The 19,217-nt window shown below is 35.6% G+C and overlaps 2 protein-coding genes across 2 annotated transcripts in view; both read right to left on the bottom strand.

The window, feature by feature from the left end:
- LOC135848473 (uncharacterized) overlaps window positions 1–19,217 on the bottom strand; it is a 196,305-nt gene that overhangs the window by 128,560 nt on the left and 48,528 nt on the right. The window lies entirely within an intron of this gene.
- LOC135847459 (uncharacterized) overlaps window positions 3,108–19,217 on the bottom strand; it is a 52,771-nt gene continuing 36,661 nt past the window's right edge. The window contains exon 2 of the mRNA XM_065366992.1: window positions 3,108–5,193. Within this exon, the coding sequence (XP_065223064.1) occupies window positions 3,289–5,157 (1,869 nt within the window). The 5' untranslated portion in view covers window positions 5,158–5,193 and the 3' untranslated portion in view covers window positions 3,108–3,288. The remainder of the gene's footprint in view (window positions 5,194–19,217) is intronic.

Here is a 19,217-nt window from a genome sequence, read left to right as displayed (position 1 = left end):
AAAAGTTCAAAGTTGAGTTTTTCTTTTTTAATCTCAATTTTTCAAATCTTGCTAAATTTCTAAACTACGAGTAGGTAAGGTACCTACATGATTATAGGAGATTGGAAAATTTGAAGAAAAAAAATATGGGATTCGTAAAAACCATGGGAAAAAAGAGCTCCAAAATTGGTAACATTTTACAAAAATGTCAAATACAATTGTGGGGTATCTCTTTCAACGCCCACCCAATTTTCTGAAATTTGAAAAAAAGAAATCATGTGACATGCATTGTTTATTAGATTTACCCCAGATATCGACTCATTTTTTTGTTTCGACCTCTCTACGCCCACCTCACCCCCCTGACCCCTTGGATTTCCTAAAAATTGAAGAAATCATGTGATGCTGATTTGGAAGCCGTTGACACGAGTACGAATATCAACTCATTTTTTTAATTCTGCACCTTCAACGCCTCTCTTGGCACCCAAGATTTTCAGAAAATTGAAATCTAGGTAATTTTGAGAATTGTTGAAAGCTTTGAATAGGTCGAATAAAGAAAATGAGTTGGTATTCGTATTCGAAGGTCCGAAAAATATAATACTTAAACCACCTGTCATTCACACGATTTTTTGAACTTTGAGAATTTGAGGAATCAATGAAGGGGGTTAGAGGGGTCAAATCAACAGAAATGAGTTAAAATTCGTATTCAGAGCTGACATTTTCATTTTGACCAAAATTTTGGTGCTCCATATATCATCATAGGTTTTGCGAATCTCATCATGAAAAGTTCATACTCACTTGTATCTACTTGACTTGCATCATTTATACTTAATTACGAGTAAAATTTATTTTTTGGGCATATGTATTTAAAAAAAAAACAAAAAAAATACCAAAAACTTGTTAATTTTTTTTTTAAATTCGCAATAGTGAACAAAAAATTGGCCGTGTTTCAAAAATGACATCTTTACATGTTTTCGTTCAATTAGGATGTGAAATACCTATTCAAGAAGAAAAAATTTTCAAAACACGAATTCGCCCAAAAATAAACACATTTTGCAAATTTTCAACCACTCAGAACTGAAACTCTTTTCCAAACAAGTTGAGTGGAGGCTACAGCAAAAAAAAGCACGATTTTCTCGAAAAAGTCCTCTCTTTGAAAGCCCATATCTTCCCTCCAGGGACACCTTCGAAGCTAAAATTTACTCTGGATAACTTTCAATACAAATTGAAGGTCTCTATTTTGAGTTTGGAAGATTTTTTTTTTGCAATTCACCCTAATGTGGGTGTATATTATTTTTAAGCTGATACATACATTATTATTTTATGCCAATTTGTTGAATTTTCCCCCCAATAATCTCATCTCACAAGCGCGGACTTGGTCGGTTGGGGGCCCCTCTGGCGATGCAACGAATGGAGCCCTCCAAATTTTATCCCCTCCCACTTGAGAATCTTTCTCATCCTGTTTTTTTTTCAGGTTCAATTCTTGAATGTAGGTTGCGCAATTAATTTCTGTTTTTGTTTTTTTTATTCAATTTTGCAAAAATTAATCAACTTGACAGGAACAAAATTGGAGAAGTTTTTTTTTTGGGGGGGGGGGGTGGTGCTAAAAACATGCTATGAGAAAAAAATACCAATTTTTCCGAATAAAATGACGAGTTTTTAAAGTGAAATAAAAGGTGAAGTGAAGGTATTCGCATTGAGGCTTATAAAAAATTGTTATTTTCCCTTTTGAATTTAGGGAAGTTTCAAAAATGTATTTTTTTGGTTTAGAAAAGAGATATAAATTGACCTGAGCAAAACGAAGGCAAAAGCTTTTAAAAATTCGTATTTCGAGAGGTTTCGAGAGGTAAAAAATCAATATTTTTTAAAAATTTGTTCACTTTTTTAGCTCAAAATTTTAGAATTTAAACGATGGATTTTTGAAAATGAAAAGCAAACAGGCCTAAGCGGAGTGAAAGCAAAAACTAGTTTTGAGAAAGAAGAACAATGTTTCTCCAGGTGAAAAGTATTTACTTATTTTTAGTTTGAACATTTTTAAAAAGTATACTTACTTAAGAATACTTACCAAATAGATTTCTATAAAAGCTCGATCTCAATCTGAAAGAAAAAACACAAAGGTCCAAACGAAGCGAGAGCAAAAAATTTCAAAAATTCGTATTCTCAGAGGTACAAAAAACAATGTTTTTTGCGATGAATTTATTTTTTGGACAACACAATTTTAGGACTCGAATAAATTTCAATTTTGAAAGAAAAGAAAAGCAAAGTGGCTCGAGCGAAGCGAGAGCAAAAGTTTGCCAAAAATTGATGTGTAGAGGAGCAAAAATGGAATATTTTTTTGGTTTAAATATGGCTCCGGGGGCCCTTGGTGTCTCGGGGCCCTTGGCGATTGTCAAGTAACATCAAAGGTCAGTCCACTCCTGGATCATTTTGTTTATTAAGTATCTCTGATATCCCCTAATACCTACCTAATTATTAACTTTCATGTGAGTAAAACAATTTTTTCAATTTCCGGAGAATCGAAGGATCCAATGAGGGTGTTGTAATGTGACACGATTTCTTGAACTGTCAAAAAATAATTATATAGGTCAAATTGAGTTTATTTTCGTACTCAGTGCTCTCGAAAACGTACGTATGATACGATATGTCACACAAGTACTTTCCATTTTTTTATATTTCGACCAAAAATTTTGGAGCTCATCCATATCCCCCCTCCCTGATTTTGCAAATCCCTTCACGAGAAGTTTTCAGTTGCAAAGTATCATTATTCATTTGTACATTGAAAATTTTGAACGCTTTTGAAAATTTAAATTTTCAAAAACAGATCAACTATTTGAACTTTTGAAATTTTTGGTAAATTTTTTTTAATCTACTCATAATTACTTTAAAACGTCATAACCAGATTTTCTCCGAGTTTCAGTAGTCTCGAAACAATCAGACTCCACATTTGGGCATCATGATCAAAAATTTCTACTGTTGAAAAATAAGAAACACCCCCTCACCTGACCCAAGGAGTGTCGGAGACCAGTGATAGGGACATTCCTTCTTTCCTAATGGGAAGAACTTACAAAAAATTTTAAAGAATTTTGCGGTCGAATTTGAATACTTAATGATTCCAAAGAAATAAATTAAAGTTCTCAAATTGATTTATTTACACAATAAAAACGGATGAGGTTAAATCTAAGTAAGTACCTACCTAAAATATATTCACGCATAATTTTATCAAGTATTGAACACAATAACTAATTATTTCGATAAAACATACATCGATAGCTGAATCGAATACCTATACCTACATTAAAAAAATAAGACAGACTAAGCATAAGAGTGGCCATAGGTTTCCTTAAATTTCTCTACTTCCTCATCACTTCCAAAACACCATAACAAAACTTTCTTATGATAATCAGAATCACTACTATACGGATACCAATCCCAAGAGCTGCGGTTGGCATCTGGAGCTTTTTTCAACTCATCAATTACATATTCTTTAATTTGCTCCACAAGTTCTTCATTAGGAACAAATATTTCCTTAAATTCTTTAAATTCGTCCCACTCACTCCACGGACCCCTATTTATAATCAGATTAGCTAATCGACGCAGAGTAACATGAGACGACATCAGTTGGTTTTTAAAATCTGCAGCACCATCATCGCTGTCGAAAGCATCGCTGATAAATTTATCAAATCCTTTTGCTCTACCTTCCCAGAAATATGCATCACGAAGAGCAGATGTTTTACCCAGAAAACTCGATTTCAGTAATCGCTGTTTAAAATGTCTGGCTGCTTGCGCATCGGAACAACAGAAGTCCACGAGGTCATCCAGATATTCAAATAATGCATTAATCAAAAACGAGGCCCAAAAACGATGTGCTTTTTGGCTTTCAATCAGAACGTTTTGTTTGAATTCAATTATAGCATCTTCATTTTCCAGGAATAATTCTAGCACTCGTTGCAAATCTTGGCGTTTTTTGTCTAGAATCAAATCGTGCCAGTAGTTATGCCAAAATGAGCTCTTCTCTTCGGTGGTCGCCGATGAAAGTATAGTTAACAGTAATTCCGTATAAATATCACGTTTATAATCGTCTTTTAGCACGTATAATCCCAAGTCGGATAAAATTACCGAAATCATCGAACGTTTCAAATTATGAGGAGCACTGTTCCATATTTCACAACTTAGACGTATCAAAGTCCGACTATCGCGTTCATTCATAATATATATTCGCTGATGAGTTCCAGATGCAAATGCCAGCGATCGTTTGATCATTTTTTTAAAATTACTTTCGTCCATTACGTTTCTCATGCACATCCAAGTTCGAAGCGACGATTTTTCATCGTAATCGCTATTTTCTAACAGTTGACTTATCAGTTGATAACCTTGCGTATTAACAAATTTATCCAGCTGGTGTCGATCAAGTTGTGGTAAAATGATCTCGGCCAAATCTGCTTTATCAGCATTTGTAAAAATACGCTCAGCGATTTCCATTCGACTTTCCAAAGGTATACGATTCCAAAAATATTCCACCGATGGTCTATTATGACGCATGCAATTAAGTAACAATTCTTCGTCGACAGTGCCCTGGCCGTAGTATGCGCTAGGAAGAAAATCCATTTCATTCCTGAGATAGCATATCCAGTAATAAAGTTCAGAGCAATGATGAAATCTTATATTGTGGGTGCCAATTTTTCTACACACAGACGGCCACATTCGTCTGATGTCATCTTCAAAACAATACGCGCAAGCTATTTTGAATTTTTTAGTTTTACCAAACTTATCGCAACGCATCATACGTTCAGCTGTCTTGGCATAATCTATTGTACCATAATCATCAGCAACGAAATCATCAAAATCATACAAAATATTATTCGCACGAGCGTAATGAAAATAAAATACTCTGCTATAATGCTCGTAGAGCCAACATCTCAAAGAATGAGCGAATCGTAGGACGTACTTTCTAATCAGATCGCTAATTGCGGGTGGCAAATTATTAGCAAATGTAGTTCTAAATGTGTCATAAGTGTCATATTGTATATCTTCTGGATCGAATTTTTCCAAAGAGCCATTCGTACGATATTCGTTCACTTTGAAGCGCCATATTCCGAGGGCAATAGCGGATGCTGATAATTTGTGCAGGGTGGGCAAAGCTGATTGAGTGGTATTATACATGTCAGACGTCAGTTCAGCCATTTTCAGTTCTTGATTCCGCTCAAGTGGAATTTGAACCTGAAATCATAATGGTCGAATCAATTTTATGAGATGCACCAACATCAAACATTATGACTTATGAGTGACATGAAAGTGGCATGCAAATAAACTAAAGATATTTTTCTAGCGACTTGGAAATTGTTTCAATTCTATTACAGTCCGGTATATGACAATAGGAATAATGGCACCCCTCCCCGCCACAACCTGATCATCTGGGACAACTTTTTCCCAAAAGGGAAGTACTAAGGAATATTTTAAAGCAAAGATACCCAAAAAAATTTCATCTAACAGCAAAATGGCGTCCATTTTAATTTACTTATAGGTCAGCCGAAATCGCAGATTTTGCTTTCCATCACAGAACTGGCACGAAATTTTTTTAACTGGACTACGAAAGAGCATTCAAAAATTCATCACCAGCCAAAATTTTCGGTGCTAGAAGGCATTTTTCGATTTTTTGGTTAATTTTTGAAAATAAAATTCAAGTCAAAAATGGGGGGGGGGGACAAAATTTTATCAAATTGACCTAGAAAGCTGAAATTTGAGATATACCCTATTTTTGACCTGCCAAATGGATTGAAAACAATTTTTAACTGTTTTGAACTGTTCTGGAGCCTCCAGCAACTTTTTGGAAATTGCTGGAGCCTCCATGCAGTACATTTTTAAAACTTGAATTCCACAAAATTTCATCATCAAGTCGACTGCAGGTGGATTTCAAGTTGTTTTGGAGCCTCTGGCGAATTTTTGGAAATTCATAGCGTATTGAAATTAGTTTGCAAAGTAAATTTTGGCTTTCTAACTCCATTTTGATGAAATTTTGTCGAAATTTAAAAAGTCAAAAATCTGCTGGAGGATCTAGGAATTTTTAAAAAGTCGCTGAAACTTCATCATCAAGCCACGCCAACTGCAGGTAGATTTCAAGTCGTTCTGGGGCCTCCGGCATTTTTTGGAAATTACTGGAGCTTCCAGCAACTTTTTGGAAATAACTGGAGCCTCCAGTAGATTTTTGAAACTTGAAATTTCTACAAAATTTCATTAGTAGGTCGACTGCAGATAGATTTCAAGTCGTTCTGGAGCCTCCAGCAACTTTTTGGAAATTACTGGAGCTTCCAGCAATTTTTGGAAATAACTGGAGCCTCCAGTAGATTTTTGAAACTTGAATTTTTCACAAAATTTCATCATCAAGTCGACTGCAGGTAGATTTAAAGTCGTTCTGGGGCCTTCAGCAATTTTTTGGAAATTACTGGAGCTTCCAGCAACTTTTTGGAAATGACTGGAGCCTTCAGCAGATTTTTTAAACTTGAATTTTTCACAAAATTTCATCATCAAGTCGACTGCAGGTAGATTTCAAGTCGTTCTGGAGCCTCCAGTAGATTTTTGAGACTCAAATATTTCACAAAATTTCATCCTCAAGTCGACTGCAGGTAGATTTCAAGTCGTTCTGGAGCCTCCAGCAACTTTTTGGAAATTGCTGGAGACTCCAGTAAATTTTTTAAACTTGAAATTTTCACAAAATTTTATCATAAAGTCGACTACAGGTAAGGATTTCAAGTTGTTTTGGAGCCTCCAGCGACTTTTTGGAAATTACTGGAGCCTTTAGTAAATTCTTGAATCTTGAAATTGCAACAAACTTCATCAAATGTAGTTGAAAAGTCGAAATTCACTCTGTACAGTACATCTACATATACAACGTACAGTACATATACATACGTGCTGTAGTTAATTCAGACAGAATTTTAGGATTGTTTTGAAAAACATAAATTTCTAAACAGTCGCTAGAGCCTAGAGGCTCCAAAATGGATTGAAACTGCCTGCAACTTATCTTCAAATTCTCAAAGATGAAAGAAATTGATGTACAAAAATATGTTTGAGACTGGAATACACCGATTTTGAAAAAAATAACGGGCAAGTACCTTATCAGTCATGAAAATGCAAAAAATCAGCTAGAAGCTTCAAAACAACTTGAAACCACGTTCAGTCAACTTCGTAGCGCATTGAAATTCGTTTTCAGAGTTGATTTTGGCTTTTCAATTCAACTTGATGAAACTTTGTGGAAATTTAAAGTTCCAAAAATCTACTGGAGGCTCTAGGGATTTTCAAAAAGTCGCTGGAGGCTCCAAAATGACTCAAATCAACCTGCAGTCGACTTGATAGTTTGTTGAAACTGGAGTGCAGAGTAAATTTTGGATTTCCATCTCTGTTTGGTAAAACTTTATGGAAATTTCGAGCATTGAAAAATCTGTTGGAGGCTCCAAAACAACTTCAAATCTGCCTGCACCCAACTTCACTGATTGTTGAAATTAGTTTACAATAAGTTTCGTTTTTTCAACTGCATTTGATGAAGTGTTGTGGAAATCTCAAGTTTCAAAAATCAAGAATTTTGACAAATTCGCTGGAGGCTCCAAAACGACTTGAAGGATACCTTCACTGCAGTCGACTCTAAAGCGCATTGAAATTAGTTCACAGAGTGAATTTTGGATTTCCAATTGCATCTGAGGAAATTCTGTGGAAATTTTAAATTTCAAAAATCTGCTAAAGGCTCCAGAACAGCTCAAAACGGGTTTAAACCGTTTCCAATCGTTTTGGCTGGTCAAAATTAGAGTTTACCCCAAATTTCAGCTTTTTAGGTCAATTTGGTAAAATTTTGATTTCTTCCCTCATTTTTGGTTTAATTTTTTTCTCAAGTTTGCTTTACAATGATCCTTAGGATGTCCCATTTAAGAAAAAAGTTGTTCCTGATGATCGCAAGGGGATGGGGTGCAATTATTCCTACGGCCATATGCCGGACTATCGTATCGCTGATTCGAATTCAATTTTCAGTCATCAGTCTTAAAATTCGAAATTGCCGAAAAAATTAGTTCGCCTTATATTTTTGAGGAGATAATCTTTGAAGAGTAAAATGGGGTACCCTGCCCAGTTATCCGAATCACAAAAAAGTTGAGCTTTTAAAGAAAAATCATTTTGAAAAATGAAAGTTTTGGAGCAGCTCAAATTCTTCATTTCCAACAAAATAAATGAATATAATTTTTAGAAATTTTTTTCAAAAATAATCAAACCACATAAGTAAAGAACATTCGTCAACAGCACTTTCAAAAACATTTTCTCCAGGGACTTTTGGAGCCTCTAGTAGATTTTTGAAACTTGAAATTCCCGCAACATTTTACCAAATGGAGTTGGAAAGCTGAAATTTACTTCGCAAACTAATTTCAATAACGATATGAAGTCGACTACACGGTGGTTTCAAATGGTTTTGAAGCTTTCAGCTACTTTTTGGAAATTTCAATTTTCCAAAAAAAGTCATACGACCTTTCAAAAAGTCGCTGGAGGCTCTAACATGACTTGAAATCCACCAGCAGTCGACTTCGTAGCGTATTGATATTAGTTTGCAGAATGAATATCGACTTTCTATCTCCGTTTGATTAAATTTTGGGAAAATTTCAAGTTTCAAAAATCCACTGGAGGCTCCAGTAATTTTCAAAAAGTCGCTGGAGGCTCCAAAACTACTTGAAACCCCCCTGATGTTGACTTCGTAGCGTATTGAATTGAAATTAGTTTGCAGAGTAAATTTCGGCTATCCAACTCCATTTGATGAAATTTTGTGGGAATTTCGAGTTCCAAAAATCTGCTGGAGGCTCCAGAACTGCTCAAAACGGTTTGAAACAGTTTCCAATCGATTTGACATGTCGAAAATAGGGTATATCCCAAATTTCAGCTTTCTTGGTCAATTTGGTAAAATTTTGATTTTTTATCATTTTTAGCCTGAATTTGATTTTCAAAAATTCACCAAAAATCGAAAAAGGCACTTAAGCTCTTGAAATTTTGACAAGTGATCAATTTTTGTCTGCTCTTTCGATCTATCTTTATCTGCGTTTTGGCTGACCTGTCAATCAAAATGGCTGCCATTTTGTAAGTAAGGCCTTCTAAGGACAAAGGCTAGAAATGTTCCTTAGGACTCCCCCTTGAAGAAAAAAGTTGTCCCGGAGGATCGACGGGGGGGGGGGTGCACTAGATACTTAAGTGAGCTCCCGGACTATTACTATGTAAGCTTCGTAGATTTCTTCTCAAATTATTACTGTAGATACCTCGGAAATCAAAAGCTGTTGAAAAATCAGATCAGATCTGAGAATATCAGGACACTCCTAGAATTATGGTAATCGTCTCTCAAATCGATCTATTTACACAATAAAAAATACGAGGTTGAATGTAAGAATAGGTATATTATTGACGCATAATTTTATCAAAATAGCGAACACAATAATTATTTCAATAAAACATACTTACTCGTACATCGATAACTGAATCGAACACCAACGTTACAAAAATAAGATAGACACTAAACATAAGAGTGGCCATATATTTCCTTAAATTTATCTACATCCTCATCACTTCCAAGACACCATAACAGAAGTTTCTTATGATAAACACTACCATACGAATACCAATCCCTAGAGCTATTGTTGGCAGCTGCAGCATTTTTCAACTTATTAATTACACTTTTTCTAGTTAGCTGTACAAGTTCTTCATTAGGAGCAAATATTTCCTTAAATTCTCTAAGTTCTTCTAACTGACTCGACGGACTCCTATTTAGAATCAGATTAGCTAAACGGCGCTGAGTACTACGAGACGACATCAGTCGGTTTTTAAAATCTGCAGCACCATCATCGCTGTCGAAAGCATCGCTGATAAATTTATCAAATTGTTTAGCTTTACCTTTACTGAAATATATATCCCGAAGAGAACAATATCTTTCACCCAGAAAATTCGATTTTAGTAATCGCTGTTTAAAATTTCTGCCTGTTTTCGCATCGGAACAACAGAAGTCCACGAGGTCATTCAGTTCTTTAAAAGATGCGTCAATAAAAAACGAGGCCCAAAAAAGACGTCCTTTTTTATTTTTAATGAGAACTTTTTCATTGAATTGAATAATACCCTGTTGGGTGAAATTCCGCGATTCCGCGAATAAATCCGCCAAAAAAACCGCCAATCCGCTATAAAAACCGCTTTTAAGCGATTAGACGATTTACTTGAAAGCGACTTTTATAGCGAACTGGCTAATCCGTCCAAAAACCCGCTTAGCGGAATAATAATCCGCCAAATTACCAGTGAAGCGAGTAAACCGCGGAAAAAACCGCTGAAAAAATCGCGTCTACCCCGTGGTGGTTCGCCTGAATTTTAAATGCAGCTTATCTTTTCTGTGAACGGATATATGTAGTTGGAGGATACCTGGGGTACCTCCCTGAATTTTTTCAAAATTTTTCATCGAAGGGGGAGAGGGGGAGAGGGGGAGAAGGGAGAACAAAAGAAAACTTTAAATCGCCATCACCCCTGAACGAAAAAATATACCAAAACGATTTTTTCGTCAAATAAGTATGTATCTTTTAGGTCTACTTTCTATAGAAATCATCGCCAGGCCATTTGGATTGGCGGGTCAAACTCTCAAAAGCTCAAAAAACCACGTTTTTTACGTTTTTCTCAAAAATTATGGACAAATGGCGGAAATTGAAGAGAATTAAAATTGTTCTACGTGCTTTACAAAACTACGCGCGCAGAAGTATTTTTTCTTACATCAAGATGGCTGAAAAGTATTCGGGGGGGGGGGGGGGATAAAATAGGTGAAATGCTTTGAAATTTTGATGAAACATTGTTATGTACCTTTGAAAAAATGTTGGAGCCAAAAAATTTTCCCCTCTCCACATCTCTTGCTCAAAAAAACGATTTTTTCGAGAAGAAATTTAAAAATCATGATTCAACGATCTTTGAATAAAAGATTACGGATTCACTCAAAATATATGAAAAAGACATGATTCTAGCAACGTGATTTTTTTTCAAAAATTGTTGGCCCCTCTGTCCCAAATGAAATTATTTGAGATTCTGAATCCATTCTATGTAATTACATATTTTCAATCGTTATTGCCATTTATTGTACATCGCCAAAAATTTGGGGATTTTTGGCAATTTTTCTCGATTCTTTGAAATATAAAATATTGGCATCACTACGTTCCAAAATATTTCCTCAATTTCAGAAATAAAAATACATATCTTGTAATATTTTTTCGTCATTATTGCGAAACATTTGCGAAGAAAATATTTTCAAAAGACCTATACTTGAAAACGTGGTTTTTGAGGTTTTTTTTGAGCTTTTGAGCTTGACCCACCAATCCAAATGGTCGGGCAATGATCTCTATGGATGACGTCGATTCAAAGTTTTCTTTTGTTTCCCTTTCTCCCCACCCCCTACGATGAAAAATGCTGAAAAAATTCTGGGAGGTACCCTCATGTATCCACCAACTATATTCGTTCACAGAAAAAATTTATCTCAAACACACGCTGATGCTGATTTTTTCCCCTGAAAAGAGCGTTTTTTGGCCCCCCTGGCCGAAGGGAGTAGGATGAGGGGTGGGTTATGGGCCCAAAATTATGTTTTTGGAGTACTAAACATACCATGCGAGTTATCAAAATTCAAGAATACTTGAAACTGATTTTTCAAAATTTTGTTCATCTTTTATTTTACAAATACTTTGATTGAGACTTTAATTCAACACAAGTAGTCAAGTACCTATTGCATTTTTTTTTGTTTATAAAAACTTGGATTTTCTAATGCACCTTACCCTAGTAAATTATAATTGAATTCAGTAATTAAATCTAAAAAAAAAAATTGACAAATTTGTAGTTTTTACACCCCCTCAAAATGGCAATACTGGCTAAAATATCCAAGGTGAAAAAATTCCAAAAAAAGTACGCATGCTTTCATTTTTTCATCACGTACCTACAAGGTGAAAAAATTCCAAAAAAAGTACGCATGCTTTCATTTTTTCATCACGTACCTACACCCCCCCCCCATCATCGTCCAAAAAACGGCGTCGCATCAAAGCCAGCGGCAGATCCTGGTAACTTTGAAAGTGCCCATCCGCTCCTGCTTATATTGTTCAAAATGCAGTGTGCTCAACGATAGGCCCCCGTAGTCTAGTGGTTAAGGTTAGGTAGTTAGGAACGTAGGGTCGCTGGTTCGAATCCCCAGTTAGGTAGGAAATTTTCGTTGATATACTGACACGAAAATTGGTTCAAAAAATCGCCAAGTGCAATGGAAACTGATTCACATAAACATAATGCATACCAAACGCATAAATTATTTTTAAAAAATCAAAAATGTACTCGTATAGTACATTGCACCACAGTTTTTTCTCAGTGTATCAAAAACCGCGATATCAAAAAACCGCTATATCAAAAAACCGCTTTACCGCGATGACGATTATTCTGCTTTCAAATTCCGCATTGCGGAAGAAAAACCGCCATAAATTCCGCTTAGCGGTTAGCGGTTAGTCCCAAATAGCCGCGACGGATTTTTTGGCGGGTTTCATCACGGATTTTCCCCCAACAGGGTAGCATCTTCTTTTTCCAGGAATACTTCCATCATTCGTTGCAAATCTTGGCGATTTTTGTCTGTAATCAAATCGTGCCAGGAGTTGTGCCAAAACGAGCTCTTCTCTTCGAGGGTCGCCGATGAGAGTATGGCCAACAGTAATTCCGTATAAATATCACGTCTACGATAACGATGGTCCATTTCTTTTTGCACGTACGATCCCAAGTCGGATAAAACTAGCGAAATCATCGATCGTTTCAAATTCTGAGGAGCACTGTGCCATATTTCACAACTTAGACGCATCAAAATCTGAAAATCACGTTTCCATGATGGTCGCTGATCAGTTCTACATTCAAATTCCAGCAATTTTTTCATCATTTTTTTAAAATTACTTTCGCCTATTACGTTTCTTACGCACATCCAAGCTTTGAGTGGCAATCTTTCATCATAACATCTATGTTGTAACAGTCGTATCATCAGTTCATAACCTCGTGTATTAACAAAGTTATCGAGCTGATGTCGATCAAGTCTTGGTAAAATGAACTCGGCTAAAGGTGCGTCGTTAATATTCGTATAAAGACGCTCGGCAGTTTCCATTTGCCCTTCCAAAGGTATACGATTCAAAAAATATTCCACCGATGATCTATTACGAGGCATGCAACGGAGTACCATATCTTCGTCGACAGTGCCAATGGGGTAGCCTAAGGTAGGAATAAAATACATTTCATTCCTGAGATGGGAAACCCAGTAATAAAGTTCAGGGCAATGGCGAATTTTTGTATTGACGCTGCCAATTTTCTTACACACTGATGGCCAAATTCGTCCAATGTCATCTTCCAAACAATACGCACAAGCTATTTTGAATTTCTTAGTTTTACCAAACTGATCGCAACGCATCATACGTTCAGCTGTCTTGGCATAATCAATTGTACCATAATAATCGGCAACGAAATCATCAAAATCATACAAAATATTATTCGCATGAGCGTAATGAAAATAAAATACCCTTTTATAATGCTCGCTGAGCCAATATGTCAAAGAATGGCCGAACCGTGTGACATACTTTTTAATCAGATCGCGAATTACGGATGGTAAATTAGCACATGTAGTTGTAAACGTGTCAGGTTGTATATTTTCTGAATCGAATTTTTCCAAAGAGCAATTCGTACGATATTCGTTCATTTCGCAGCGCCATATTCCAAGGGCAGTGGCGGACGCTGATAATTCGTACAGGGTTGGTAAAGATGATTGAGAGGTATTATACATGTCAGACGTCAGTTCAGCCATTTCCAGTTCTTGATTCAGCTCAAAAGTGTAATTTGAACCTGAAATCGTGATGGTCGAATTAATTCTATGAGATGGGCCGACATCAAACATTATGAATGACATGCAAATGAGCTGAAGATATTAATTGCACCCACTGGGGCAGATTTTTTCTTCAGGGGATATACAAAGCTAGATCGAAAGAATATTCTAAGAAAGAATTTATCTCCAATCAAAATTTCAAGCACCAACGTGCATTTCTCGATTTTTGGTGAACCAATTTTTGAAAATCAAATTTAAGCCAAAAATGAGGAGGAAAAATCAAAATTTCACCAAATTGACCTAGAGAGCTAAAATTTGGAATGCACTTCATTTTCGACCTGCCAAAACGATTGGAAACGGTTTTAAACTGTTTTGAGCAGTTCTATAGAGCCTCCAACACCAACGAATTTTTAAAACTTGAAATGAATTTGGAAATTAAAAATTCACGCTGCACTCCAACCTAAACTAGTCCAGTCATTTTAGCAAAATTTTTAGTCGAACCTCGAGAAAATTAGGGGCAAGCTGAATTTTACATTAAATTGTTCAGATTGGTCTCTAAAACCACCCATCAAAAGTTGCACCCCGCAACTTGACCGCTACCCCCGCAAGAGGTCATTAACCTTTGCCGAAACATGTTTTTCGGCGTTATCGCCGAAATGAAGGGTCCTAGAGGGAAAATGTTCGAATAAATATTATTCTACGTTAAATTTCCTATTACCATGACCAGTTCAGTTTTTCCCAAAATGGCGATTTCACCCTTACTAAGGAGGGGGTAAAGTTGTCAATTTTATGAAAACTGTTTTAAAAAATGAAAGTCGACAATTTAGAACGTGAACTCGGTTCCGGGTACACTTGAAAATATTTTGACCAATGTTGCACACCGCAACTTGTATGCTACCCCCCCAGAGGTCATTAATCTTTGTCAATCTACGTTTTTTGGCAATTTAACCGAAATGAAGGGTCGGAGGGGAAAAAGTGATTGAACTAAAATTGTTCTACGTTAAATTTCCTATAAGCATGACCAGTTCAGCTTTTCCCAAAATGGCGATTTCACGCTTACTGAGGGGGGAGAGGGGTAAAGTTGTCAATTTTATGAAAATTGTTTTAAAAAATGAAAATTGACAATTTGAAACGTGAACTCGATTCAAGGTACATTCGAAAATGTTTTGACCAAAGTTGCACACCGCAACTTGTCCGTCACCCCCCCCCCCCCCACCGCAAGAAATCATTAATCTTTGTTAATCCACGTTTTTCGGCTATACCGACGAAATGAAGGGTCGGAGGGATAAAAGTAATTGAACTAAAATTATTCTAAGTCAAATTTCCTATAAGCATGACCAGTTCAGTTGTTTGCGTAATCATAATTTCAGCCTTACAGTGGAAGTGTTTCAAATTGAAAAAAGTAATTAAAAAACTGATTTTGCTTTTTTGATAAATACCTGGATAGGTGTCACACGAACATTTTAAAAATTAGAAAAAAATTGTATAAAATATCCTAAAAAACAAAAACTTGATGAAATTATAATTTTTTAAACTGAAAAGATGATACTTAACTTTCTATGCCATAACTTTCTCATTAGGTAGGTATACCTATTTGCTTTTGTTGTATAGGTAATATGCTTTTAAAAAAAAGAATAAAACGACACCTAGCATTAGAAATTTTTTTGAAAAGTACGTTAAATAGGTACCTATAAAACACTGAAAAAATCAAGAAATTTATTTAGGTAATTTTTTAGTAAGTTCTGCCTAAAAAAAATTTAAAAATCCCAAAAACATCTCTAAAAATCAAAAACACCAGAAAACCATGTTTTAAATGGTTAAAAGTTAAAACTTGATTAAATAGCAGAAAAATGTGTTGAAAAATAAGGGTACTAGGTATCAGAGGGTGAAGGAGGGAGGTGGGTTCAAGTCCAGCTGATTAGTCAAAATGAAACAATAAACCAATATTTGAATTCAGTCTCATTGAGATGGTCACAGACAACATGTCATTTCACTTTCAAATTTTGACCGAATATTAGAGACCCTTTGTGCTCTTTCAGGGTTGTAAAGATTCCACTGGTATGGCTGCCCAGGTGACCAATGTAAGGTAGTGATTATAATTTGTAATAAAGATTTATCGAGGGGAATCAAATAAACTCACTTCAATTTTGTTTTTCTAAACACCATTCTTGACCTCTTGAATTGATAGGTTGTGGTTTCAAAGGATTCGAGAGACTCCATCGAATTTTTAAAATTTTTTGTTTTGGAATAATTTGTTTCAAGAATAAAAGGTTCATTATCTTGGTGTATCTTTCGATTAGGTACCTAATTTGAAAACATATGTATTTTCAAATTCGTTTGGTTCAAATTCAAACTTTTCTCCGATGAGGTTTTTTGAAAAAATTAGCGAATGAACAGCAGTTCGCGAACGAATCAACATAAAAAGCTACGATTTTTGGCTTACAGCCTATTTTCGAACAAAAAAATTAATTGGGAGGCATTTTGAGTGATTTTGTGTGTCCTAGGAAATTTTTGACATTTTTAGTTTTCAAAATAGAAAAGAAAACTTTTATCCCTCCGAACCTTCATTTCGGCGGTATAGCCAAAACACGTAGATTAACAAAGGTTAATGATTTCTTGCGGTGGGGGGGGGGGGGGGGTGACGGACAAGTTGCGGTGTGCAACTTTGGTCAAAACATTTTCGAATGTACCTTGAATCGAGTTCACGTTTCAAATTGTCAATTTTCATTTTTTAAAACAATTTTCATAAAATTGACAACTTTACCCCTCTCCCCCCTCAGTAAGCGTGAAATCGCCATTTTGGGAAAAGCTGAACTGGTCATGCTTATAGGAAATTTAACGTAGAACAATTTTAGTTCAATCACTTTTTCCCCTCCGACCCTTCATTTCGGTTAAATTGCCAAAAAACGTAGATTGACAAAGGTTAATGACCTCTGGGGGGGGGGGGTAGCATACAAGTTGCGGTGTGCAACATTGGTCAAAATATTTTCAAGTGTACCCGGAACCGAGTTCACGTTCTAAATTGTCGATTTTCATTTTTTAAAACAGTTTTCATAAAATTGACAACTTTACCCCCTCCTTAGTAAGGGTGAAATCGCCATTTTGGGAAAAACTGAACTGGTCATGGTAATAGGAAATTTAACGTAGAATAATATTTATTCGAACATTTTCCCTCTAGGACCCTTCATTTCGGCGATAACGCCGAAAAACATGTTTCGGCAAAGGTTAATGACCTCTTGCGGGGGTAGCGGTCAAGTTGCGGGGTGCAACTTTTGATGGGTGGTTTTAGAGACCAATCTGAACAATTTAATGTAAAATTCAGCTTGCCCCTAATTTTCTCGAGGTTCGACTAAAAATTTTGCTAAAATGACTGGACTAAAACACGCTATTAAGTCGACTTCATGTATGTAGATTTCAAGTCGTTTTGGAGCCTCCAGCGACTTTTTGGAAATTACTGGAGCCTCTAGCAATGTTTTGGAACTTGAAATTTCTACAAAAAATGTCATCAAATAGAGTTGGAGAGTCGAAATTCACTTTGCACAATATTTTTTTGAAAAACAGAATGGAAAAACCCTTTCACTCGATGAAATGAACTCCTTACAAAAAAATCAAAATTCAAAAAGATTCAAAAAATGAACAAATTTTTATTTTTTTTGTTGTAAGTAAGTGTAATTTTCATCGACTTTTTTATGAATTGCGTCAGATACAGGTCAAAATAAGGCAACTGAGTAAATTTATACTTTTTTTGATGTTTGGAATTGAAAATGGAATTTTTTCGAATTTTGATTTTTTTGTGAGGAGTTCCATTTCATCGAGTGAACGGGTTTTTTCAACTTTTTCAACAGATACATGAAAATAGGAGTCGAATGAGTCAACTTCACGTAACAAAACTGTTTTTCATGTTTTGAGTCAAAAAATCGCATTTTTTCGCAAATTTTAAATTTTTTAAAATCAACTTTGTAACATGTTACCATCCCAATCTTTTAATATGTTGTTCAGCATGAAAAGTTGTCCGTAATATATTTTTTTTCAGATTTTTGAGAGTCGAAACGATATAAAAACTACGTTTTGAAACTTTTTGAGCTAATTTTTTGTACGAAAAAAAGTGCAGGCAACACTGATTTTTATGGTATCATCAAAAAGCTTTTCAAAACCCCTAACTATGGGAAAATGTTCCATTTTTATAGGTACCACGGTTATCGAGCAATCCACTGCTGAAATGGATGATATTTTAGGTTCACTGAAAACTTTGACATCCCCTGGCTGCCGTTAAAAAAGGGCTAGGGGGTTGCGATTTGCTCCATTGGTTGTCCCTTTGGAAGGTCTTTCCACAGAAAAAAAATTCAAAAAACTCGCCGAACCCCCCTACCACTTCTTGGTTCAATTGACGTGGAATGGCCCCTGGAGGCTCCAAAACGACTTGAAATATACCTGCAGTCGACTTAAAGCGTATTCAAATTAGTTCACAGAGTTAATTTCGGATTTCCAACTGCATTTGACGAAATTCTGTGAAAATTTCAAGTTTCAAAAATCTGCTGGAGGCCCAAGAACTGCTCAAAACGGGTTTAAAACCATTTCCAATCGTTTTGGCAGGTCGAAATTAGAGTATACCCCAAATTTCAACTTTCTAGGCCAATTTGGTAAAATTTTAATTGCTTTCTAATTTTTGGTTTACCTAAATTTGTTTTTTAAAAATTCACTAAAAATCAAAAAATGCATTTTATCACTTGAAATTTTGGTTGGTGATAAATGTTTGCATGCTATAACGATCTAGGTATTTGTCCAGTTCAAAAAATTTCGTTCGAAATGGACGCCATTTTGCTAGTAGGGCCAAAAATTTTTGATAAGTTTACTTTAAAATGTTCCTTAGGAGGTCCCCTTTAAGAAAAAAGTTGTTTCAGATGATCGGAAGGAGAGTGCAATTATTCCTACGACCATATGCCAGACTATCATCTCCTTGATTTGAATTAAATTTTCAGTCAATCTTGAAAGGAGGAATCCCGATAAGGCCATTTTTGGCCTCAGACAGTTATCAACTAGACCACTCTTAAAATGTTGTAATAAATATCCAAAATATGAATCCGTGGTTAGTTAACCCAAAATGACCATTTTTTTGGGCTCCGAAGATTTTCGAAATTGTGAATACAAAAAGAATTTTAGGAACCACCGAATTTTATTTTCAAAAACTTTTTTAGCATAAAATATCTGTTTGATTTCGATAAACGTTATACGCGGTGATTTTTCCATTTTCGACTCTTCGAGGCAAAAATGCGGGGGGGGGGCAATTTTGAAAAATGTTGGAACCACCATTTTGAACTTACCCCTTTGAACCCCGCTAAAAAGCTTTTTACAGTATATTAGGCATCTAAAAGACCTCCAT

This window comes from Planococcus citri, chromosome 5, assembly GCF_950023065.1.
Source record: "Planococcus citri chromosome 5, ihPlaCitr1.1, whole genome shotgun sequence".
Taxonomy (NCBI): domain Eukaryota; kingdom Metazoa; phylum Arthropoda; class Insecta; order Hemiptera; family Pseudococcidae; genus Planococcus; species Planococcus citri.
This window is presented reverse-complemented; position numbering and strand designations above follow the sequence as displayed.